The sequence below is a fragment of the Watersipora subatra genome, chromosome 8 (assembly GCF_963576615.1).
Source record: "Watersipora subatra chromosome 8, tzWatSuba1.1, whole genome shotgun sequence".
Classification (NCBI taxonomy): Eukaryota; Metazoa; Bryozoa; class Gymnolaemata; order Cheilostomatida; family Watersiporidae; genus Watersipora; species Watersipora subatra.
This window is the reverse complement of record NC_088715.1, coordinates 14,358,432-14,385,100: the sequence shown is the minus strand read 5'-3', so window position 1 is coordinate 14,385,100 and position 26,669 is coordinate 14,358,432. Positions and strand designations below refer to the sequence as shown.

Genomic DNA, 26,669 nt, shown 5'->3' with positions numbered 1-26,669 from the left:
GAAGACTAGGATACCTTATAAATTTACTCTGACATAGACTAGGTGAAGAATAGGATACCTTATAAATTTACTCTGACATAGACTAGGTGAAGACTAGGATACCTTATAAATTTACTCTGACATAGACTAGGTGAAGACTAGGATACCTTATAAATTTACTCTGATATAGACTAGGTGAAGACTAGGATACCTTATAAATTTACTCTGACATAGACTAGGCGAAGACTAGGATACCTTATAAATTTACTCTGACATAGACTAGGTGAAGAATAGGATACCTTATAAATTTACTCTGACATAGACTAGGTGAAGACTAGGATACCTTATAAATTTACTCTGACATAGACTAGGTGAAGAATAGGATACCTTATAAATTTACTCTGACATAGACTAGGTGAAGACTAGGATACCTTATAAATTTACTCTGACATAGACTAGGTGAAGACTAGGATACCTTATAAATTTACTCTGACATAGACTAGGTGAAGACTAGGATACCTTATAAATTTACTCTGACATAGACTAGGTGAAGAATAGGATACCTTATAAATTTACTCTGACATAGACTAGGTGAAGACTAGGATACCTTATAAATTTACTCTGACATAGACTAGGTGAAGACTAGGATACCTTATAAATTTACTCTGACATAGACTAGGTGAAGAATAGGATACCTTATAAATTTACTCTGACATAGACTAGGTGAAGACTAGGATACCTTATAAATTTACTCTGACATAGACTAGGTGAAGAATAGGATACCTTATAAATTTACTCTGACATAGACTAGGTGAAGACTAGGATACCTTATAAATTTACTCTGACATAGACTAGGTGAAGACTAGGATACCTTATAAATTTACTCTGACATAGACTAGGTGAAGACTAGGATACCTTATAAATTTACTCTGATATAGACTAGGTGAAGACTAGGATACCTTATAAATTTACTCTGACATAGACTAGGTGAAGAATAGGATACCTTATAAATTTACTCTGATATAGACTAGGTGAAGACTAGGATACCTTATAAATTTACTCTGACATAGACTAGCTGAAGAATAGGATACCTTATAAATTTACTCTGATATAGACTAGCTGAAGACTAGGATACCTTATAAATTTACTCTGACATAGACTAGCTGAAGAATAGGATACCTTATAAATTTACTCTGATATAGACTAGGTGAAGACTAGGATACCTTATAAATTTACTCTGACATAGACTAGGTGAAGACTAGGATACCTTATAAATTTACTCTGACATAGACTAGGTGAAGACTAGGATACCTTATAAATTTACTCTGACATAGACTAGGTGAAGAATAGGATACCTTATAAATTTACTCTGACATAGACTAGGTGAAGACTAGGATACCTTATAAATTTACTCTGACATAGACTAGGTGAAGAATAGGATACCTTATAAATTTACTCTGACATAGACTAGGTGAAGACTAGGATACCTTATAAATTTACTCTGACATAGACTAGGTGAAGACTAGGATACCTTATAAATTTACTCTGATATAGACTAGGTGAAGACTAGGATACCTTATAAATTTACTCTGACATAGACTAGGCGAAGACTAGGATACCTTATAAATTTACTCTGACATAGACTAGGTGAAGAATAGGATACCTTATAAATTTACTCTGACATAGACTAGGTGAAGACTAGGATACCTTATAAATTTACTCTGACATAGACTAGGTGAAGAATAGGATACCTTATAAATTTACTCTGACATAGACTAGGTGAAGACTAGGATACCTTATAAATTTACTCTGACATAGACTAGGTGAAGACTAGGATACCTTATAAATTTACTCTGACATAGACTAGGTGAAGACTAGGATACCTTATAAATTTACTCTGACATAGACTAGGTGAAGAATAGGATACCTTATAAATTTACTCTGACATAGACTAGGTGAAGACTAGGTACCTTATAAATTTACTCTGACATAGACTAGGTGAAGACTAGGATACCTTATAAATTTACTCTGACATAGACTAGGTGAAGACTAGGATACCTTATAAATTTACTCTGACATAGACTAGGTGAAGAATAGGATACCTTATAAATTTACTCTGACATAGACTAGGTGAAGACTAGGATACCTTATAAATTTACTCTGACATAGACTAGGTGAAGAATAGGATACCTTATAAATTTACTCTGACATAGACTAGGTGAAGACTAGGATACCTTATAAATTTACTCTGACATAGACTAGGTGAAGACTAGGATACCTTATAAATTTACTCTGACATAGACTAGGTGAAGACTAGGATACCTTATAAATTTACTCTGATATAGACTAGGTGAAGACTAGGATACCTTATAAATTTACTCTGACATAGACTAGGTGAAGAATAGGATACCTTATAAATTTACTCTGATATAGACTAGGTGAAGACTAGGATACCTTATAAATTTACTCTGACATAGACTAGCTGAAGAATAGGATACCTTATAAATTTACTCTGATATAGACTAGCTGAAGACTAGGATACCTTATAAATTTACTCTGACATAGACTAGCTGAAGAATAGGATACCTTATAAATTTACTCTGATATAGACTAGGTGAAGACTAGGATACCTTATAAATTCACTCTGACATAGACTAGGTGAAGAATAGGATACCTTATAAATTCACTCTGACATAGACTAGGTGAAGACTAGGATACCTTATAAATTTACTCTGACATAGACTAGGTGAAGACTAGGATACCTTATAAATTTACTCTGATATAGACTAGGTGAAGACTAGGATACCTTATATATTTACATCTTCGCTATATTTTATTTACGAATTATTTTCAATTTTCATCAGTTTCTTCGCTCTTATTCATGAAGCTAATTCGCTTTGAAAAGCTTCAAATGCTGTCGGAAATTACTTTGGGTATAGAATTGTACTATTTTTATTATTGGTGTAGACCGTGTAGTTCCTAAAATTTTACACCGTATGTTGGAAAATCTACATGTGCCGTATTCCGACATACGGCACATACTTATAAATAAAGGTATTAGTGTATACATGTAGCTATTTTCACTGAAAGTCAGTGTTTTAATTAGCTTGTTGTAAGTAACATGACCATTTTATAGTTTGTTATTATGGTTTTTCTGGTCATAAACGAGTGCTGTCAGTCATGATTGCAAACAAAAATCACTGTCTACAAAATTACCTGTGAGCCTGATTAGTAAAGGTAAAACCGTTCGTAACGCTACTGATCATTAAAAGCAAAAGGTAAAGGAAATCAATTTATTGTAGATTTTATGAGAAATATTTTATAAATTAAATCGATTTATCGTTTAAACTGAAGTTGCTTGTTCATATTTGCACAAACAATCTTTATTTTTCAAGTATATACATTTTCTTACGGTCAGTAAAAATATCACAGTCCGTCTCGTTAACCTGCAGATAATACATGAGTATGTGAGGCAGTTTTGTATGTAGAAGGGAGAGTTATACGTCGTGGTATGAGGTTGATTTTATTTAGCTGCATTGCAATTCAACTTAATAGTATTACGAGAGTGACTTATTTATGATATATGAGTATTTCTATTGGTTTCCATACACGACTAGCTTGGGAAAAATATTTTGTGCTGTATAAAGCTGAAGCAAACGGGGCATAGAGATTAGCTCTCCTATTTGCTGCTTGTAGTAGAACGACACCGCAGCAGTGATTATGGGGACCGCTGGCAGACCTCCCGACCATCACATCCATCACACCAAGGTACCTGATTTCAAATTTATTGATGCCGTTTGTAATGTTTGATTGTTTGATGTCTATGCATATATATACTATCCTCAGCTCCAAGTTTCATCCGTGGTGCCTCTATTAAGGGTACATTCTGATTTACTTCAGGTATTTTGGATATTTAGCTTGGTAAAAACATATATCACGGGGCGCGATACACCGCAATCATTTGTTTAGTGTTGAAGTGTATCTATAAAATAGGAGTTATCCTTCATGTGCTGCCTGTATTTTAGCGAGGGTTATATCACTTTACGTGATATTCATAACCCTCTCAATGACTGCGAACAAATCTCATGAAACTTTTTGAGCATACACTAATCCTAATCTAGTCGAGTCTAATCCTACAAATGAATCTACATGTACTACATCTGAATGTAATACATGTAAGGAATCCGTTGGAAGGCTTGCAGCGGATATTGAAGTTTGAAATATTTGAATTCTGTTCAATATCTGATGGTATAAAACAGTAAACAGAGACAAAGCGTTGAAATCTTTGCCTAAATTTGTAAGGAGTGACCGCAAGAGTCATAACCCAATTTTAATATTAACGTCAGTTTTGCTGCTATATCCCGTATCAAGTTTGCTGCATTTTAATCAAAACTGAATCAAGCGTTTTTGAATAAATTAAGTAAATGGTGCATTCGCTAATAAGGAGCTGTCCAATTAAATGCAAGCTTTTACCCTTCTGTGACGTCACATGCTCTGGTTTACCTTCCAACTTTCACATCATCATGACTCTGCACTTTAGGCTTCATTTCAACTCATGTATAATCGTTGCAGTAGCTTTTTATTCTCACATCAAAGAAAGGGATTATCATTTCTAAAGTGAACCAGATTTCTTTAAATAGTTTCAATCATGTTTTTTCAAATAAGAAAGATAATGAATTTTTTCCTTTCATAGATAATTTTGAAGTAAAATCATTTTATCGATAATTTTTGCACTCTTTGTTTATAAATAAAAATGTAATAAATTGTGTAATAAATGTGGTATTTGACGGTGGTTTTAGTAAAGATATTAGATTATTTACTTTAAAAATAATATGGTATATAATAAAGATGTACTTTTAAAATAATATACGATACTAAAATAATACTATGCCTTAGAATTTTTAAAGATTAGCTATATATTGTCGACTGTCAGTTCAGCTGCATGTGCGTTAGTGTGGGTTGTATATACATCGCACGCGTCGTGTACACTAGTCGATGATTGAGCTGATTTCGCTAAATGCTTAATCTGCCAATAAATTTCGTCAAACATTTATTATTGGCTAATTTAAAATTCTTCAAAAATTGTCCCAGCTAGCCTGCTGTTTGAACCTTTTCAAACAACTATTGGGTTGCGACAATAAATCGGAACAGATCAAGTGCAGTTCTATATCATCACATCAAACAAGCAACATGCTCTAATAACCATTAGGAGAGATAAACATATTTGCGCGTATCAATCGGCATTTTAGGTTGATTTGCTTATTTGCAAAACAAGTCGGCATTCATAAAAAGCTAGTACGATGGTAAAGCTAGTAAAGATATATATATCGTTTGGTAAATTTGCGAGTTTATGCGACTCTTAAATACAGCTTAAAAATGTCTGCTAGAACAGGCAACTCCAAGTTTTAGAAAACGGACTACTATTATACTCCTATAAAAAGCTAGCCAGTGTGAGCTATCACAGAACTATAAGCACGTCCTGTTCGCAGCTTTAAGGGTCTCTGTTATGGGTTAATTATGCCAAGGATTTCTGTGCAAGATCTTAAATTGATTTTTAATTAAAATATTGATTATAATCATTTCGGAAATTTTGGATGTTAAACACCATAATTAAATTTACCATTTGTATATCACTTAGATGATTTGTTCTAAGAATGTTTGTTATAGGGATTTTACATCATACTAAGCGTAAATACATGTAAATAGTTTATTAAACTGTTATTAAATTGTTATTGGGAAAATATCTTCCAAGATCTTTCCAAACTCACCCTTTTGGTCATTCAGAATGAAAAACAAACTAGACTTATACATTGTTTTCTCTCTCAAAAGCGGTAAGAGAGAAAACGATTGTTTTATGGTCAACTAGGGGATTCTCGTTATTTAAAATCGAATTTGAGAACTTCCACCTACTTGATGATTTACATTATATGGAATTTCTTTATGTAATACCATGCAAACACTACATGAATTCTTTATGTTCATTGGAATAAACACAAAAAGTTATTGTCATTATAGGAGCATCTGTAGTATGAAATATTATTCTGGCATAGCCTGTTATCGTTATGGCTTTGCTATTGGTAAGAAGTTTGTCGAACTGTTATCTGTAAACATGTGTTGTACGGATCGACTGAAGTCATCAAGTTGAAATTGTAAAATGACTGTGAGCACCTAGAAAACAGTTGTGCAAGCATTATATTATATACACAACAATTATCATTCATGAGCACTTGATACATTTGTTAAGTATGACATGATACTGAGAGCAGATTACCGTACTTTTCGGACCATAAACCAAACCCCTATATAAGCCGCATCTGCTTTATTTTCCAAAAAACGATAATAAAACAATACATAGGCCACACCTTTGTATAGGCCGCAGAACTCAGGACGGTGCTTTTTAACGCGACAGCAACTTTGATGTTTAAAACGGAACAGTGCCTAACGGCACTGTTTCGTATTTTATATAATCGTCAAATCGTCAGAAAAAGTAGCGGCTAATAGTCCGAAAAGTACGGTAAATGACGAAATAAACAAAAGTGCAGTCACGTTAGGAAAAAATGAGGGTAAAAAGATGAGAATAAAGTTAATTCGTATTTAATTCTGTTTTATTTATATTATTGGTCAACTGATGTTAGAATATTTGATGAACCCCTTTGATGACGCTCATTACATTCTGCAGCCATCTTGTTTCGCAATTTTTATGCACTAGTCGCGGCCAGCGCGTACCATAATGGCCATGAGCCATATATTTGATTAGTTTACTGGAAATATGACGCTCGGGGGAACAATTTGAATTTAAAATTAGTAGCAGAAATTAGTTTGCAATCAGTGCAGTAGGCTTTCTTTAGATGTGACCCTATAGGCCAGCTTAGGTCACCTGTGGCATGCAGCCATTATTAGCAGTGACAGGTGTTTACAAGTGCGTGCTTGAATGTTAACCAATAATTTGCAGGTTTTAAAGACACAGGATGTTTTTTGTGTCTTAGGTTCATGATATCTACAAAAAAACAGAAATCATATGAGTGGTAATTTCATAACCTGAGATCCTACAGTGCCAGTCACCTTTGCATAACTTTGCAAAACTTGATACACCGATCACCAAGTTCTGATCCTGTTGTGTTTTTTAGAAGCACTAGAAAAGACATTCGGCAGCCAGCCAATGATCAGCACAAATCAGCAAATATATGATGGCCAATCAGGAGGTGAGTGTACTTTGACAGACCGATGAAGCTGTTCGCTGACGCAGTTGTTGTACTGAGAAAATTGATTTGAGAAAACACTTCTTATTTATAAGCATTAGAACATTTCCTTTTACAAGTACATTCACTCCTCTCTTATTGGTTTTTAAATGAAATTTCAGGACATAATTTCTCCATGCCAAAAGTACACAGTTTGTATGCTGGATATGGCCAAAGCAAATATGGCCAAAGCAAACAAGCGGCGAAATGTTTGACTAGAGATTGTCTTATGAAATTACCCAGCATTCCGTTTCCCCTGCATTGGCATGACTCCAGCGACAAATCCGATTACCCGAGGCAAAATCGGGCAAGTGCGAACAACTTAATCATATTTCAAGCCAAGACAAGCTAGGAGTTTACCTTACCATACAGCTAATCAATCATGTCTAGGGATCTCTTGCCATGTTTCTCTTGCGAAATCTTCTACTTTGGCAATTACTAGCAGTCTTTGGCCTAGCAGCAGCAGAAGGTCTGTTTGTGCTCTCTTTTTTGTCTATTGAGGAACAGAAATCTGTGAATCTAAGACTGGTTCATGCTATATGGCCCATACGTCGATGTTAATCCCTCAACCTATTCACACTATCACAAACGATAGTTCACACTATCACAAACCACCATCAGAAACGATAGTTCACACTATCACAAACCACTATCACAAATGATAGTTCACACTATCACAAACCACTATCACAAATGATAGTTCACACTATCACAAACCACTATCACAATCGATAGTTCACACTATCACAAACCACTATCACAAACGATAGTTCACATTATCACAAACCACCATCAGAAACGATAGTTCACACTATCACAAACCACTATCACAAACGATAGTTCACACTATCACAAACCATCGGCATACCAGTCTCATTATACGATGCAGTCACAGAAATGATGAAATACTAGTCCCGCAGCAACTTTTATAACAGAGAATATAGATTGAGCAATCCGTTATGGCTAATCATCCCCACCGTAGATGTATACATTGTGCAGGCTTTTGTGTAAACGTGGTAACTGTCGGGAAAGTTTGACAGCTCCAAACTTGCCAGAAGTCTCCGCGTTGCGTTTACAAAGCCTTCGCTTTACGGTGGACATAGTCAACAAATAATCACTGAGATGACAACACGAACATATGGTGACATTGTGTGAACAAAGTCTTTAGTTGGCTTTCTGTCTGTAATAAAACATTGGTCTGTGTGAATTTAATTTAGTGAGGGTAACTCAAGGATACAAGAATGGAGTGCGAAAATCCTGCGTGTATATGTGTAACATCGTAGATTATAGCGAATAAACCAAACAAATAACATTTGCTTCATAACTTTAAAATGTCGGTTTGTTTGCCAGGCTTTCAAATTTAATGCGCTCATTAAAATTATCTCCCCCTCCCTACTCCTAATGGCTCACAGTCTTTTTTGCAGAGGAATTAAGTTTGCTAAATAAAATCATACAATGATAACAGCATATTATCATGACCCATCTAATAGACCATGTGACTGCTCAGCTTCCAAAAATCGCTTGAAAACTGCTAATGGTTTTTGTAATGCAAGTAGCAGTGGAGGAAGTTATTAGAGTACTCGCATCCTTACGGAAGGGTCCTGAAACATACTTTCTACACAAACAATTATCAACTGTGGTTCCACAGTATTTGGATATTTATAATTATGTGAATATTTGTCAAAAGCACACAGAGTTTTATTTAAATAAGCTATCACCTGTTCATACTAAATGCTGTGTCAAATTACATTGTTAACAATACTTTTGGGAAGTTATCTTCACTATGTTGTTAACCATACCATATGAACACGATGGGGTTTTCTCATATCTCCTTAGAGCTAAGTCTTAGAGCTATTCTAGTCTCTGCCTATAACAACTCAGGCAGCGTAAAGTATGTACAAGTGAAGGTCATCACAGCGACTGTTTTTTGGAATAATTATTTTTATTTGTAACTAGAAGTTATAAGTGTAGGATGGTAATTAGGTCATTTATGACAGTGTACCCAGCCATGAGACTTATATCTAGGTATACATAAATATTAATTTATCAAAAACATTCTTTACTGATGTTATTCTGTATTTAAAAGCTGGCTTTAAGCCTCTAAGTAGGAATGAATTGCTAAAATTGTTTATAATATATTTATATCATTCAGAGTATTTATATTCTATTTTAGTTCTACCCAGCCTTCATTTGCGTTTTTATGATTTTTGTTAGTCAAAGGAAAAGCTGAACTAAACATTCCCATTTGCTTCTTAAGACAGCTGTATGATTGTTACTTCTATGTTCAAACTCAAGTCTTGCTTATATCCTATTTTATTCTTTATAAAATATGAACTTTGGTAGCATTGGAAATACAACACTCGCCTTCCGTGCACCTCTGACTATTCAGCTTGTTTGATGAATGGGTTTTGATAGAGGAGACAACTCCTCTGCATAAAAATGAAATATCAAACTTTTAAAAGTAATATAGCAAAACTAGATGATGCCTGTTATTACATCTGCTATTTACGGTTTACACACTTAGAAACGCATATACTTCTACGGAGTACACGCTTTACGCGTAATGCCATTCTATTGGAAAAACATTTTAACTCCACATCCGAAATAACCTCCAGCAAGCCACATTCGAGGTTTCTTGAAACATCTTTAGTAAATGTAACAAGTTTAGTAAATGAGCACATATGCTTGCACTCCTACTTCGCATGGTTTGGTTTTTCGAATAACATCAAACAATGCTGCGTACTTTTTAATAGTTTCAAAATGTTGCATTCCAAGAGAACTAGTATGTATGGTTACTACTAGCAGTTGTAGAGAAGCAATGGATTCCAAGAGAACTAGTATGTGTGGTTACTACTAGTGGCTGTAGAGAAGCAATTGATTCCAAGAGAACTAGTATGTGTGGTTACTACTAGTGGCTGTAGAGAAGCAATGGATTCCAAGAGAACTAGTATGTGTGGTTACTACTAGCAGTTGTAGAGAAGCAATTGATTCCAAGAGAACTAGTATGTGTGGTTACTACTAGTGGCTGTAGAGAAGCAATGGATTCCAAGAGAACTAGTATGTGTGGTTACTACTAGTGGTTGTAGAGAAGCAATGGATTCCAAGAGAACTAGTATGTGTGGTTACTACTAGTGGTTGTAGAGAAGCAATGGATTCCAAGAGAACTAGTATGTGTGGTTACTACTAGCAGTTGTAGAGAAGCAATGGATTCCAAGAGAACTAGTATGTGTGGTTACTACTAGCAGTTGTAGAGAAGCAATTGATTCCAAGAGAACTAGTATGTGTGGTTACTACTAGTGGCTGTAGAGAAGCAATGGATTCCAAGAGAACTAGTATGTGTGGTTACTACTAGTGGTTGTAGAGAAGCAATGGATTCCAAGAGAACTAGTATGTGTGGTTACTACTAGCAGTTGTAGAGAAGCAATTGATTCCAAGAGAACTAGTATGTGTGGTTACTACTAGTGGCTGTAGAGAAGCAATGGATTCCAAGAGAACTAGTATGTGTGGTTACTACTAGTGGTTGTAGAGAAGCAATGGATTCCAAGAGAACTAGTATGTGTGGTTACTACTAGTGGTTGTAGAGAAGCAATGGATTCCAAGAGAACTAGTATGTGTGGTTACTACTAGTGGTTGTAGAGAAGCAAATAAGACAAGTAGTAAGTTCCTTGAAGTTAGAATGATTAGTTACAGAAAAACCTGAATAAATGTCCTCAAATCAATACCTTAAAAGGTCTATGAAACTGTCTTTTATTCATCGAAAAGAAGATTATTAACCCTGTAACTGGGGAAACGAAAAAAATGTCGTTTACCGGTGGCGTGGGCAAACGACTTTCATGTCGCTTTCAATAGACGTTTATAAAGCTGTCGTCTAGTAACGTTAAACATAGGATATGAACGCTAGTAAAATTTAAATATCATCAACAAGATATTAGTCGATAAATTACAATATGAAACGATTATCTGAGAGGCGTTGCCTTGTGCTAAAAGCTAAAGAAATCGCGCATCCTTGGAAAAGAATAAAAGTTGGAAAAACCAGTCAACATCGGCTCGACGTTCAAAACGGTAAAATAAAAATTCATTTGATTCTGCAATTGTTAGTGATTTTTTGTCTGATTAGTATAAAAATAATTAAGATGATAGAATTGATGTACACTTTTAGGACTTTTGAATATACAGAGAAAAGTGATCGTTATGGTAGCTCACACGGCTACGATGTAGCGTCTGAGTCTACTGAAAGGAATGCTTTCAAGCATTTCATACAGGGACAACTGTACATAGTTGTAGCTTTTTTGTAGTAGTATATATGTAAATGAATGTTCATGTACAAAATATTTTTTAATAGAAGTAAATTTCAGGTTGAGCTATGCATCTTCATAACATACCGATTTTATTGAATTTTCAAAAATAAGTTACACGACTTTAGGGTGTTTTTGCGGGGTTTTAACTCGGCCAAAGGGTTAATATTATGAGACAGAAAAGAAAACCGGAAACAAATCGAATAAAAAAGTCTAACGTGACAAATATTAAGTATAAAAGCAAGAACTATACACAAATTATTAATTTGACTTCAACATAACTGTGGACTTGGACTGGCTGTGGTTCATCTCTCTGGTAGTTCGCATTCTGCATCATAGAAGGGATTAGTCGCTTGGGTTTTTACATTTGAATATAAATTAAAAAAATGAGTTATATTATGTTGGCGTGAATAGTTGCGGTTATAGACACAATTTGTGTCTCAAACACATCTGAGATACCAGTTTGGATTGCTCTATATGCTGGAGTCTTGAAATGTTCCCGTTGCTATTTGCTCACTGGCGTTTGGTAGTCTTTGCTGTTCAAAGAAGAAATTATACAGATGTAACATCCGTGAACATAGAAACCCCCCTCTTCCTGCCCGGTTTCATAGACTAAACATTGATGGGAAAGTCGTATTTTTGTACACGGAAACACCAGCCTGTTTTGTCCATTGCCATTTTCCAGCATTTAAACAAAACCTGACATAACACAGAAGTAATACACAATGCACAGGCGTTGCTAGCTGTAGAAATGCATTTAGATCTCAGGCTAATTGAGTGCTCAAACTAGTAGAAGCCATTGATCATATACATTTTGTGCACTCTTGCTTAATCTTTTTTATTATCAACGCCTTGGCGAATAAACAACTCGAGCAAACTGAGTCATCCCTTGAACTTCCAGAAGGTTCTTTGGTTTGACTGATCAGCTCTTCTGGCACTTGATCAGTAGATCAGTGTTCTTCAGTAGCCACCAAGGATGCGTGTAACTGTATTTAAATATTCTATTGCAGGAAAGTGTCATGCCATCAAGTCAGACGAATGCATTGTAGCCTGTGATCTTACAAGCAAACCACCCGCAGTGAGTAAAGTCAAATCCGAGCCTCACCTCCCAGGTAATCCTGTGTTTCAGTATTGTTAACTAGTTTTGTATCTACTTTTAATGGGTTGTCATGCTAGGGTGCTACACACCACTCTTATATGTAATACTCGGGGACATACTTGGGAGTACAGTAATCCCTTACTACTTCAAGACTCATCTTTCGTGGTTTCAGTACTTCGCAGACAAGACACTTTAGTTAAAAAATAAAAGAAGTTAATTAAAAGACCATTAAAAAAATCTACATAAAATACATTTATAAACATGTGACTTGCTTCTCACAACGAACCCAGTTAATCACAAGTACAATCATTCCGACTAGATGAAGTTTAAACTATGGTAAGTTATATATAAGTGCATTCGCCCGTTTAAAATACTGGGACCGAAGTTGAAATATAAGCTAAAAGTAGGACACTTATATTTCGCTAGTATTTAGTTTCGTGAGTAGCATACAGAGTAAAATTTCGCTGCAACATAATTTCGCAGCTCTAATGAGTATGAAAATATAGTGATGTGAAAATAAATGCAGTGGAACAAACATAATTAGATTCCTCAGGTTCGGCTCACCAGTAAGAAAAAAATTTTAATTTGGGACTAGTTTGTAATTGTAAACCGCAGGTAGAATTGTGTGGCTGAGATTGATAACGCATTTTGATCGCTTGCTGCCATTTGTTTTTTGGACTATCAATGAACAAAGCTATTTAATTCCGCGTTTTCGCTCGTTCGTTATGATAGTTTAGTTTCGCTCATGAAATTTTCGCGAGAGGCTGACTCCGCGAAAACACGGAAGTTAGATGAGGCGAATGCATAAGTGTCCTAGGGTATAAGCTAAAATTCGATCAAGATAAATTTGATTTACTTGTTCATTTCATAGGAGATGAATACAATATGTTTAATAAACGGTTTAAGTGTTCTGGTGTTAAATTTGGTGTATGCATATAGTTTAAAAAATAAAAAATTGTTTCTATGCCGCTGATTTTCATTTATGAAAAGGCCGCCAATCCCCTATGATAAGTGGAGGATTGCTGTATATAACATGTCATGAGAAATACATGTAATTGGTTGGCTTGTTCATGGAAGGACGTATCTTATGTTGCGTCTAAAAATATCAACCGCATGCTTATGAAGCAGGAAGACAGCATGTACTCCGTTTAGTTTTTTAAGCATCATTTCATCGATGTTTGCATGCCGTTTTCGTTTAAAGTATAATTATGCTTGGCTTAAATCATTCTGTTTCTCACGCTGCTCAGTTACAGTTTAATATCAACCAGAAGGGTGTCCTGTCTAAGACATCTGTATAAGTTGCTCAGGCAGAAGCCTTCCAAGCTGTTCCTAGATCAGTATTAATATAGATATTTGCGACAAATCCCACTTTGTAGATATTTAATTTGGTTTTCACGACTGCGATATTCCAGCGGACGATCTTTACATTTTCTGACTCTGCTTACGATCAATATTTTATTTTATGTCGTTTACAGCCTTTGAGATCTTTCATGGTTTGTGTTTTCATTTGTTCATTTATAATTTAAGGTCTCCAACTCTTTTCAGCTTACATGATATGAACAAATTACATACAAGCTTCAACAATTATTATCTAGGTTATCATCAGTTAATCCTTTAGGATACATGGCTTGGTTTTTTTTATGTTCTTGTTTTCCCTAATTTACTGATTTGTCAAATAGTTGATAATCATGATTTATTAATTTAGGATTGAATTGTGCTCATCAAGCAAGCGTTTTTGTCTGCTACATATTATCTGATACACCCAGGCAGTTTCATTTTTTGTTTTTCAGCTGATTTCATTAGAAATTAAAAGTGATTTGGCTGCAGTTCATGCTCCCCAAGCGTCCCTCGTAAGAACTAGAGCCGACTGTCACAGCCCCAGTGACTGCCTAGGCATGCTTTTTGTGACAAGCATATGCATGTTGATCTGTGATGGGATTGCGATAAGTCCTTGGTTCTAGACATGTAGACAATCCCAGAGTTCACACGTTCGCTGACTCTATGGTTTCTGTTGCAGCCGAACCGGACCACTCACCCCATCAGCCAAGCAGCAGTGATGATTTGCCCACGAGTACCTCACAGCCCCCTAGCCACTCTATGTCTGGCTTCAATGGCAACCTTGTCATCAGAGGTAACCTTTGTTCAACCTCAGCCTTCAACTGTCCTTGACACCGCTGTAACCTTCTCTGCAGCTTCTAACCTGTTCTTTTCTCATCTTAGCCTATTTTTATGGCTTGTTCAGTTCATGGTAAATATCTTCAGCACGTGGCTGGTATGCTCAACAATGATATACGAGTGCAAATGTTTATACATGATGAAAAAAACTTTGGCATTATCTGCATATTCCCTGATTCCCTGTACTCTGTATCAACATTTTTATATCATTACTGAGCATGGTACACCAACCATGTGGCGAAGATATTTACCATGACCTGCCATGAAAAAAATGATATCTACCATGAGAAAAAAACAGGTGAGAAATCAAATGGTGGAAGTGTTAACAATATTGAGCTGCATCGGTCGCTATCAAAAAATATTTTGTTTTACTAGGGATGAGAACGTTTGCTTTTCTGCAAATTACTTTATAAAATATATTTGCTCACTCATTTTGATGCTTCATGAGGCTGCCGGCAAAGCCTAAATCTATGATTGACTTGTTACACTGCCACAAATTGTTATATAATGATAAAATTATGTATTTTTAAATCAATGTGGTGCAACCTTCAGTTGGTTATTGAATTAGTTAACAAAATTTGTAGATCACCATATATTTTATAATATAATTATATATTTTATAATATAATTATATATTTTATAATATAATTATATATTTTATAATATGATTACCATACATATTTTCGATAGACAAACATTTTATTTAATGTTTGTTTTTATTGGTTTTTGGTGTGCTTTTACTTGAAAGTTTGGTTTGAAAAACTTAGAACTAAAGACTGCCATCCTATTACCAGATTTTATCAAAAAACTTGCATTTTATCAATGAATACAGATACATTTTTCCAAATACTTTGTAAAAACAAACCTGATTGCGCAAAAATGAGAGTATGTTAAAAACATGTAATATTTTGCACTTGCTACATTTGCCCCAAGTATCCTGTTCACAAGCAAATATCTTATGGAAGGACTGATTCCTGTTCATTTGTAAGACTATTATGGGTTCCTGTTGGAGCTGGTTGAGCTCAAGTGATTCGCCGCTATACAGTCATCCCTTGTTTATCGCGGAAGTTGCGTTCCAAAAATAACCCATGATAAGTGAAATCCGTGAAGTAGTCAGCTTGATTTTTTTATTTTACCTTGCATTACTGTACTATAGAATGAAACCAAAAATCAAAACCTGTTTCGAGGCCCAAAATTTGTTTACAAAACAATAATATTAATATTGGTAATTAATATTGCTGCTGTCATTCATATATTATTTTCCTCTACGGAACGAACCGAAGATTCATTTATTCCGTGATGGCGCCTTACGGCCGCGTAGCTTTTACCTTCCGTCAGCATGTCCGGAAGTGTAACTTTTTCTGCAATAGTTAACATCTTCGTCGGTATCTTTGGCGCATCCGGATGCTCCTTTGTTGGTGCAACATTTTTCCCCGACATTCTGGGTTTTGTCACAGAATGAATCTGCAAATGTAAATTTGGCAGAATGTACAGGAACGAAAACTGTTGACAAGTAAAAAACCAATAGCGTACAGTATCAATATTTGACCTCTAGACAACAGTAAAGCCCCTGAGCCAATCAGGATACAGAGCACAATGCGCTGTAAAAATCCACGAAACTGCGAAAGATGAAACGCAATATAGCGGGGATCACTGTATAGGAGTTTCCTTGTAGAGTGAATGATATGGCAACTAAGATGAAGGTTCTGATTTGCTAGGAAAAGTACTCGGTCATTGACTTTTGACTATGTTAAGTGCATCCTGGTTTCCAAATTCTTGATTAATTTATTTGTAAGAATTTTTAGTTGTTTACCAATATTCCTGCACTGAGAGTTCTCTCTGTCATGATCTTTATAGTGAGCGGAGACAGTCTCACCCAGGATGTGAGCGAGCCCGATGTTGTGAATCAGCTTAATGAGAAACTCGGGCTAAAGGTGGTGCTGCAGTTAGAGAACTCAGACGGGGAGGTTGTATTTGGCAATAAAGTTAGTCCATCTCATGAGAGCTCCTCAGACGATATCGGTAGGACATTTCACTTTGACCCTTTTATGAGTAGCTTACTCGCTTTAGAAGACTGGAGCTCATATCAGGTTCAATACAGGTGTGATCAAATATCGGAATCCGAGCCCCTCGTGTGCATAGAATGGGAAACTGGGAATTAAGGGAAACCGGGAAACGGAAACACTTAATATTTTAGTTTGCGGTCTAAAAGTGGCTGGAGGAAAACTTGTCTCATGAAAAGGGCTGAGATACTTAATTTTTTTGTTTCTCAGTTAGTTTTTTTACTGGGACATAATTCCCGTAAAACATTTGAATGCCCCATGGAACTGTATTTTTCAACCCTTCCCCTATAGTGGCATTCTATTAGAGGTAGCGTTCAAATGAAGAGGTTTTATGGTGAATATTCGGTAAAACGTAATATTTTACAAAACTCATAAGTTGTCCTAAAATTTCAACCATAATGCCTATGAAAAAGGCTTCGATGCCAAATTAATCAGCACAAAATCGTACATCGGTTTATGCCATAAAAATGTCTACAATTGTGTTAGAGAACGAGCTTGGACACTTTTTCAGCTCCTCCCTCGATCTACTACCATAATTAACAACTTGAGCATGTTCCAAGTCTAAATGTTCATCACTAATACTATAGCTCACAGCATTATTATTCCCATTTTTAAAAATAATCACTCTCACTACTACTATTACTAAATAGATAATCCTAGAGGTCTGTTGATCTACAATATGTGAAGCTTTGGTTGCTGTAATGCGTTTGACTCGAGGAGACATTGCGAATAAAAAAATGGCACTAAAAGTTAACGTTTTTGCAAAGTGAAACTTACTTCAGCATGGGCTGTAGACATGTTTTCTATCGGCTCATCGAAGGTAGATGATTGTTTCCTTTCTCTTACCTACAGATATGATGCGTTAATTATTTACCTACTCACTAATCAGGAACACTTTGTATGAAGCCTGCTATAACCGCACCATAATACTCTTGGCACCCGCAAACACTGTTCTGAGCTGCACAATGTGGCTCATGGTACGCAATGAGTTGCGGAAACACTGTACACGCTTATGGAACTATTTAAAAACTAACGTTAGTAGAATTTGTTGCAATATACTAAAGGCAGGCTTCATTCATCTAACGCAGAAGACAGAGACGTAATTGGGTTTACACTGGAGTTAGTTAGCGGTGCTAGGATGTCAACTTAGTCAAAGAAAAGATCTCAGTCTAGCTCTGCTTTGATAGTCATGAATAATCTATTTATGAATTTTCATTGTAAAATAAGTCATGTCCCTCCGTCTGTCCTTCTGTCTGACACCACAGTTAGAGGTTGAAATAAAAGCTTGCTATTAACAGGGTTCGAACTCACAGTATGTGGCAGACCGTATGCACCAATATGCACAATATCTAACATATGCACCAATCTACTGCCTACTTCAGAATAATAGCTATTCTTGTGTCTCATCAGCACACATGATCTCTTACGGCACGCTGGACCATCAGGCTACTAATTATTGTAAAGTGTTTCTGCCGATAACTGGTTGGCTATGTATTGCATACGATGCTCCCACCCTTTGCAATGTTTTTAGCTATAAATACAACGAGTCCATTTGTTTCTACAATCATTTCAATTTCAACATGTTCATAGGCTATGACTATACGGAGAAGAAGTTGTTTTCTCCTGATAGCAGTGGGATGGAAAAGCATGAGCCCGTCATAGTTAACACCGTGCTTAACACTATACGTGAGTTGGCGACACGCCTCGGGCGTATGGAGCAGCTGCGTGAATGTCCGATATGTGGAGACAAAGTAACAGGTGAGTATGATTACGTACGATTATGTACGGTTGTGTGATGCTACCTTTTGCTTCGGATGACTCCATTAACCTCTTATGTTAGGTCTAGTTGAATTTTGTTATATCGGTTGTGTCATAGTCTTGGTCACGAATCATGAATCGCTGAAAGAATTGTGGTCTCAATGGTATGGTGTTAGCATTTAGCGGTTATCTTACAAACACCATGTTATCTTGTTATGTCACAAAAGCAAACTAGCTAAAACCATGGATTACAATGAGCTTGGGTTATGTAGAAGCCTGTAAATATATTGTTTTGTTTGGAAAAGTTGAACACTTGAGCCATCACTGCATCCTCTGTGATCAAGGTAGCTCCGAGTTTAAAAAAAATATATATATAATATGTATTTTTAAAATATATTATATTTAAAGTATTTTTGTTTTAATCAAAATTTGTTTAAGATTCTGGGTACTTCTATTGTCAGAATATGACTGTGGTGTTCATTTGAGTACCTCCATTGTCAGGGTACCACTACGGCGTACAGACATGCGAGTCATGCAAGGGCTTCTTCAAGCGTACTGTACAGAACAAGAAGACATTCAAGTGCCTGCGAAATGGTGATTGCGAGGTCTACCTCCCTACCAGGAAGAAATGTCCTGCTTGTCGTTTTCAGAAGTGTTGTGATGTCGGAATGAGAGTCGAGGGTGAGTGGTAGAAACTCTTTAATGATTTCTACAGTTTCCGTTCTAGATTTGTTTTTTACAACTCGTATGTTAAACCAGTTTGTGTTCCTCCTTATCATAACTGAATGTAATACGTCGATCTGCCAGGAATACGAGAGGACAGGTCTCGGGGAGGCAGAAGCACATATGAGGGTGCGACAGCATTCCTGCCGAAAAGGTTTAAGAAGAGCAGCGAAAGTAGTGACTTCCCAGTCACCCCTATCTATTTCCAACCCAAAAGAAATCGACCAACCGACTCTCTTTCTCCGGACTCTCAAACTCCTGACAAGCCAGCCATTCCAGAGCTACTCAGGGTATGCATTTCTCAAAAGCTCAGTTAGTCTCTGAAGATGGATGCATATATGGTCTATATAGACCCTGTGACTGTACTTACATGTGGAACCTCGGATAGCAGTTGTTGCTGAAAAACGGCATGGTTTATGATAGTTGGTAGTCTTGGAGAAATACACCGGGTTTCTAATAGTCAGGTGCTACCGAAAAGAGGTGTGGTTTATGATAGTGGGTAGAGTCCCTAAGAACTTCTGTTTGATATACATGTAATAAGCATTGTATCTGGTCGGGTTTAGTCGGTGTGGTTTGTCATCGATGGATGGTTTATAAGGGCAGCTATTTACTAATAAATTTGATGCATACGGGTGTACAAATCTGGCAATCAACAGTATGGGTGCTACAAGCTATAGCTTGAGTTTCTTGGTATAACCGTTAAGCTAGGTCAGCAGTGATAGAGGTTGCTGCCAGTACTGTGTTTGATGCTGAAGATGGGGTATAGATAATAAATTTACAACAAGCCTTGATGTGATTTTTAGCAAATCCTTGCCTTGGAAAATTACTATGAGGAGGTAAGCACCACACCGCAAGCTTGCTGCAAAAACAGAATGAATGAAGGTGACACTGACAAATTTAACTCTATGCTTCACATCACGGAGCACAGGCTTTACCAGATAGTCAAATGGGCGCGTCACCTTCCTAACTTTCTGAATGTTCATGTGAGTCGCTCACCTTAGGCCTATGCTAAAAATGCATTTTTAACCCACAATGCACTGTTAAAGTGATTTCATCTTTATTTTCTCATTAAATAAACAAATTGGATGGTATCTTGCGAACTTTATAGAAGCTGATGTGTTCATATGATTGTAAAATCCTTCAATTATGTTCGTCGCAAGTCGATGATACAAAACGTGGGCACAGTTCACTGGCTCTTTCTCATTTGTTATCGTTACTCCCTTTTATTCATTTGTATTCATAAATACATTAAGCTTCAACTGAAGATTATGTTTGGTCAGCGTTTCATTAGCAAGCAGCGTGTTGACTATTTTTAGACTACTGATCAGGTGCTCCTACTACAGAATGCGTGGGCAGAGCTCACGTGTCTCGGTGTGATTTGGAGGTCACGCCATACAGAGGGACTAGTTAAACTCAGCTATGGCAAGACCATAGACTTAGGGAAAGCTAAAGAGATGGACCATGAGGAGGTAGATCCTTTCTACTTTCTTAACTACATTTTTCACTAAGGGCAATTTAAAATGGGGCCAGATCAATACAAACTCGTGGCAGATGACAGCTTGTGATCGACTTGATAAGAGTTCCTCTATCGTACACAGGACTAGTGACTATTTATGAATTGGTATATAATGAGTGCTATAGTTATATAATATAGTAATATATATCATTGTTATATCATATATAATGACTGTGACGTTGTGTCATCAAATTTAGTACGTTGTAGGTCATCACAAGAATGCTCTATGTGATCAAGTGTTTCCAGCAACTGAAAATAGATGACTATGAGTATGTCGCCCTCAAAGTGCTGGCGCTGATGCTGCCAGGTAATGCTTATCTCCAAGTATCTATACAGTCATACGTCGGCATATGAGCTTAATATGTTCTAGGACTGAGCTCATATCTCAAAGCGATATTTCCTACATGAAATAACTAAATACAAATTTATCCGTTCCCATCCTCTGGAAAAATAACTTGAAAAACAAGGTATTACGATGGAAAAAAGGGGTTTTCAATTGTTGTAATTCAACACATGCGCTAAAAAAGTAACAAATACCTATTTAGTTGTTATGATCTGCAAGAAAATGTAGCATTACAATGTGCTACGTGCAGTACGTACCGTGGGAAGTTCTTACCTTCAACACATACGTATAACATGAACGCTGAATCTAACTTACATGTACATGAATTTAGCTTACTAAAAACATACATAAAATAAGTTTTAGCTTGTATTTTACTAAACTTCAACTTTCATTCTAAAATTTTATCACTCATCTGTTTTCGAATTTGTTTTTAATGAGTAACGTCGAAATAAAATAGCAAGCAATGGATATCTCTTTCAAATGTGGGTGGGAGTTCGGCGAATAGTGTATCGGTATTTTTGTTATTTCGTGGTAATCAGTACACCAACTGCCAAATTTTTTATTTTGAGAGGAATTTTTGTTGATATCATATAGTGGAAAACAAATTCGCTGTAAGAAGAAAAAAAGAATCGTGTTTCAGAGTAAGATGAAAAAATATATTATAGCATGTGCATCATAACCCTGGGTTGCACTGTATTAATTAATAATTTAATCTGTGCAAGCGCGAAAAGGGTATTCAGTATACGGTATAGTGTTAAAATGGTAAGAACGACGTAGCCTTGTGGTTAAGCGCACTTGTCTCCAACATGTGATTGTAATCTGTGTGAGGTCTAAACCAGTAGAAGCGCACTTTTTATTTCTAGATTTTATTTGCTTTAGCTGGACAGATGAATGACAAACACGGAGATTTTTATATATAATAGCGTAATGTGCGGCGTTGCACAAGTACTAAAAACTAGCTTATAAACAGTGGCAGGTAATGTAGTTGCCTGCCATTAGCCTGGCACAATGTCAATGGCTAATTTGAGCAAGTGAGTATCGGTATTGCTAAACTTACTAATAAGAGCCGTGAGTGCTAGCTTTAGTGACATTGCGCCGTAATGTATTCGCTATGCATATTTTTAATCTAGATAGAAATTTATATCGAATGCCTAAAGAGTACATGCATCTGGCATAGCTTAATTGGTTAGCTAGTTGTCTGGAAAACGGGAGGTTATGTTTTAGTAGCTAGACAGACCGAGTCACAGACATTGAGATTTATTTACATGTACATAGACTGGTAGTATCCATGCCGTATGGTGTGCCGAGGGAGTTAATAATAGCTATATTTATAAGGTGTATGTTTCATAAAATAAGTCGACCAACTATATGCATAATTATTCCACAAGGTTTTAAGGTGGCTGAGTAGCACAGTGGTTGGTGTGTCAGCCCATCTTGACGAATTCTAATCCTGTATAATGTGTTATTGTTTCTCAGCATTTAACTGTGGCTTCGCATGGACAAAGATGGCACTCACTGTAGTAAAGTGAGTGTGACCCTCAGAGCTCATTTTATAATAGAGGCTCTTACAGATATCCTTGTATTTCCTAATGCTTTGCATTTGCTTATGAAAAACTTATAAACATTTGGGGACTATTGAGCTTTAAGGAATTTGGTTATTTCTTTCTTCAACATTTATCTCTCTGTTTCTTCATGGCTTGCTTCCTTGTAGACATCAAAGGTCTGGTCAACTCTACCTATATCCAGTCATACCAAAACACTCTGCTTGATGCCCTCATGTCATACACAGCGACTCACCACCCTGAGGCTCCTCTCAGATTTGGAGAGCTGCTCCTAAGGCTCAGCGAGGTTCAAAGGTTAGCTGAACCGTAGTCGTGATGATTATAAATTATGTTTCATATGGCGTTTTCATGATGGCTGCGATGAACTGTTCGTTTTTTGAGCTTTTATAAGCTTGTAATCATATTTCCACATATTTTGCACCTACAACACTGCAAAGTAAGACATGGTGAATCTTTCGATATCATATAACTGTAATGTGAATTTTGTTGCAAGTCAGCCTTTAATAACCCAAGTATAACCGCTCCCTTAGTCATCCTGAATTTCTTTATTATAAGTTGGAGGCTTTATACTTGAGTACGCGAGAAATGCCAATGTGACAAATCAATTTCTGTGTAAGAGGAGACAACTTCTGTGTAAGGGAAAATCAAACTGTGTAATACATTTTATTGGTACAATTGGGGTATTATGTCAGTCAGAATAATACTGGGAGTGCAAGAAGTAATCAAAAAATCTGTTTACCATATTTTCCGGTCAATAGGAAGCATTAGAATGTAAACCACAGCATCAATATCCATTTCTGTCATAGTCACATGTAAGGCACTTTGGATTTGAAGGCTCAATACGTGAACAAAAGGTGTGTTGGATATGTCAGTTTATTCAACTTAATTGGCTATAAGTCTCAACGACGTTCAGTTGTAAGCTAAAAAAAGACAAAACTGTCGTTCAGTCGGAACATAAAATACAACTCACTTTTTCGGTGCAAAAATACAAAACTGCTTCGTAGTTGTAACATGCACACATTTAGTTCATTCCTCATCCACATATTTTTAAAACTTGATCTTTAGTGTATAAGTTAAACACGCAATCAAACTCGACATCAAGTAGGGTCAGATCCCTCTCAGCATTATCAGACTCGGTCTTGTTGAGGCCAGGGGCCTGTTCAGTGAAATCTCGAATGACATTAAACACTGATACCTTAGTCTAGGCATCAACAATGTATTGACAAACAGTTACATAAACTCACCCGGCATACCACATAAAATCTGATCACTTGGAGAGCGTAATACTTGGGTATGTCAAAAAAGACCAGGTATTTAATTTCAAAGTGGGGGGGAGTATCATACTTGAGTAAGCATTATATTTGAAGGATTTCGGTGATTCCTATTTCCATACACACTTAGCCTACCCGATTGGAAAGTCTGGTTTCGGTAACCATGTTTAGCTGTACATTTTGTTTGCAGGTTGACAGCTATATCTCGGCAGCAGATTCTCCATCTCCAGTCACCGGAGATGGAGAAGAACTCTCTTCTTATGGAGCTCCTTCAACATCAGAACTTTAAACGTAAGTACCTGTCATGACAGTCAAGTTTCCATTGTTCAACAGATATTCTACCAATGAATGGATTTCTTAGCCGGTGTTTAACAGCCCCGTCCTCTTCTTGAAATGGCTACAGTGTTGTTCATTTGGAATACAGTAGACGCTCCCATGACGTAAAAAATCTCATTTAAAGTTTTTGCTTTGTACTTCATAAAAAAATTCCATATAACGTAAAATGTCAAATAAGTGCAAATTATCAAATTCAATTTGAATGACAATAATCGTGTGGCTAGCCTTCAAACAACGTTTTCTTTTTCTTGCCACACTTGTGAGGCAAGACGACACGCGTACAGCGTAATCTCTATTATATATACAAGTTGCATGACATTCTAGTTCGCCGTGATGATGTCGACAAAACAGAGAGAATACATGTAGGTAGCTGCGCAATTGCTCAAAAATCTTAAAAGTGATTGATTGGTGCAGGCGTGGTTTACCTATCTGAATGTCACGAGTTGGAGTATCGTCGAAAGTTATTTTTTATCGTAACCTTGACCCCCTTCAAGACAGATGGACGATGGACAGGTACACTTCACTCTTGTTTTAGTAAAAAATATATTTGTCCGTAACTTTATTGCTGACATATAAAATATTTGTTAGTTTTCCTTTGCAGAATAGACCTTGCTGTCTAGAAAAATTAAACAAATTATCAAAAAATTTAAAGAAATCGTTGTAAATGGAAGTCAGAAATGTTCTTAATTTGATGTAAAATTAACGCAATCATGAACCATAAAACGAGTGAAATTGATAAAAAAAAAGGAGAAAAGTTGTCGATGCAAACCAAAAATATTACAGTTACTGCCAACAAATTAAAAATTCATGTCTGGTTTTTTGAATGGCCAAAGGGGAGTTTGGTAAGCTCTTAAAATGGATTAGGCAATTAACATGAATATTACCGTCTATATAACATAAAATCCGTATAACATAAAAATTCCAGGAACGGATTATTTAAGTTGTAGGAGCGCCTACTGTATAGCTAATTAGAAAAGTTAGTTATGTAGCTGCTCCAGTGAAGTTTGTGAATTATCTTTGCTATTCTCTGCTTTTGTGTAACAACTTGCTAATACTACTTGTGTACAAGAAATATGAGTTTAATATAAAAATGTTCATGGTCTCATATTTATTCGTTCTTTGATAATTAAAGGAATTTACATGTTAAATGAGTTTGGGTGAAAATATGTAGGTAATAATGCTTTAGTAGTAGAACATTATTATTACTTGTACAAAGTAACGCGAAGGTAACAGCAAATGTTTTTTGTCACTAACATTAAAACATAATCATATAAAGGGAAGGCTATAACTTTCGAATTCTCATAAAAAAAGCTCATAATCAAAATATAAAAAATGTGTTACTGCCGAACAAAATTCTTTGTCACTTCACTGAATTCTTGGGTAGCAGGTACATCGCACCCCTCAGGATACGATTACCCTGATATACGATTTTTGTCACCTTACGAAGTGGAACATGATTTTTTCTCACCTCACCATATGAATCTTATTTTACCATACGAGTTCAACAAAATTTTCTTCGCGTTCAAATTGGACAGCTGGTGTGCTTATTTTTCACATCAAAATAACAAAGACGCTGAAATGCTGCTCGTCGAAAATATTTTCACAACGCCTGAAAGAAACGACTCATTTCTTTCAGTTCATCAATTTTCATGCGTAAAACGGTAATATTTTCCCTTCAAAACCAGTAGCAAATATTGAGTTGCGATCCCTTCATACAGAAGGCCTAGTGGTCAGACAAATTCCATTAACCTGCTAACAAGTATCCACTTCATTACGAAATTAGCTTTGTTTGGGTTTTCTTGCCGAATTAAGTTAAAAAATTCTTTAAACAGGTCCACTAAAAGTTATAGTGAAAACGAAACTGACAAGTGATAGAAATTTAGTGATAAAATGCTGAAATTCGGTGAATTAGTTGAACATACGTACTAAAGCTTAGCTTTAAAGGTACGGCCACATGTAACGAATTGTTCGTTAATCTGACCGAATTCACGAAATTCACAGGTTTATTCGGCCAAATATCACAGAATTATCTGAGCTGTGCATGCACACCGAATTCGTGGACGAAACGCTTTCAATTGGCTAAACACTTTTTATTTCAGCGAGCACGATTCTGTCAACTTTCGCAGTTGGTATAGTCCAAGACACGTATCATGACACATGATAAAAGTGTGAGTACAATTCAACATAATAGGCATTATGAAACTGCTTAAGTTGCGTTATTGTTGGTTAGCGAGCACGCAAGAAAAATATCACAGGAATTCGCCATAGTAAATACGATGCAACTGACTTGATTGCGCTAAAGATGGCAACT

The 26,669-nt window shown here is 36.1% G+C and overlaps 1 protein-coding gene across 2 annotated transcripts in view; it reads left to right on the top strand.

Moving 5' to 3' along the window:
* Positions 1 to 26,669, top strand: part of LOC137401452 (uncharacterized) — a 92,900-nt gene that overhangs the window by 63,710 nt on the left and 2,521 nt on the right. For both annotated transcript variants that reach the window (XM_068087801.1, XM_068087800.1), the window contains exons 3-15: positions 3,676 to 3,747; positions 7,107 to 7,181; positions 12,523 to 12,624; positions 14,629 to 14,742; positions 16,644 to 16,808; positions 18,440 to 18,607; positions 19,109 to 19,288; positions 19,415 to 19,620; positions 20,134 to 20,313; positions 20,647 to 20,799; positions 21,054 to 21,153; positions 22,901 to 23,045; positions 24,213 to 24,313. In XM_068087801.1, the coding sequence (XP_067943902.1) occupies positions 3,676 to 3,747; positions 7,107 to 7,181; positions 12,523 to 12,624; positions 14,629 to 14,742; positions 16,644 to 16,808; positions 18,440 to 18,607; positions 19,109 to 19,288; positions 19,415 to 19,620; positions 20,134 to 20,313; positions 20,647 to 20,799; positions 21,054 to 21,153; positions 22,901 to 23,045; positions 24,213 to 24,313 (1,761 nt within the window). The remainder of the gene's footprint in view (positions 1 to 3,675; positions 3,748 to 7,106; positions 7,182 to 12,522; positions 12,625 to 14,628; positions 14,743 to 16,643; positions 16,809 to 18,439; positions 18,608 to 19,108; positions 19,289 to 19,414; positions 19,621 to 20,133; positions 20,314 to 20,646; positions 20,800 to 21,053; positions 21,154 to 22,900; positions 23,046 to 24,212; positions 24,314 to 26,669) is intronic.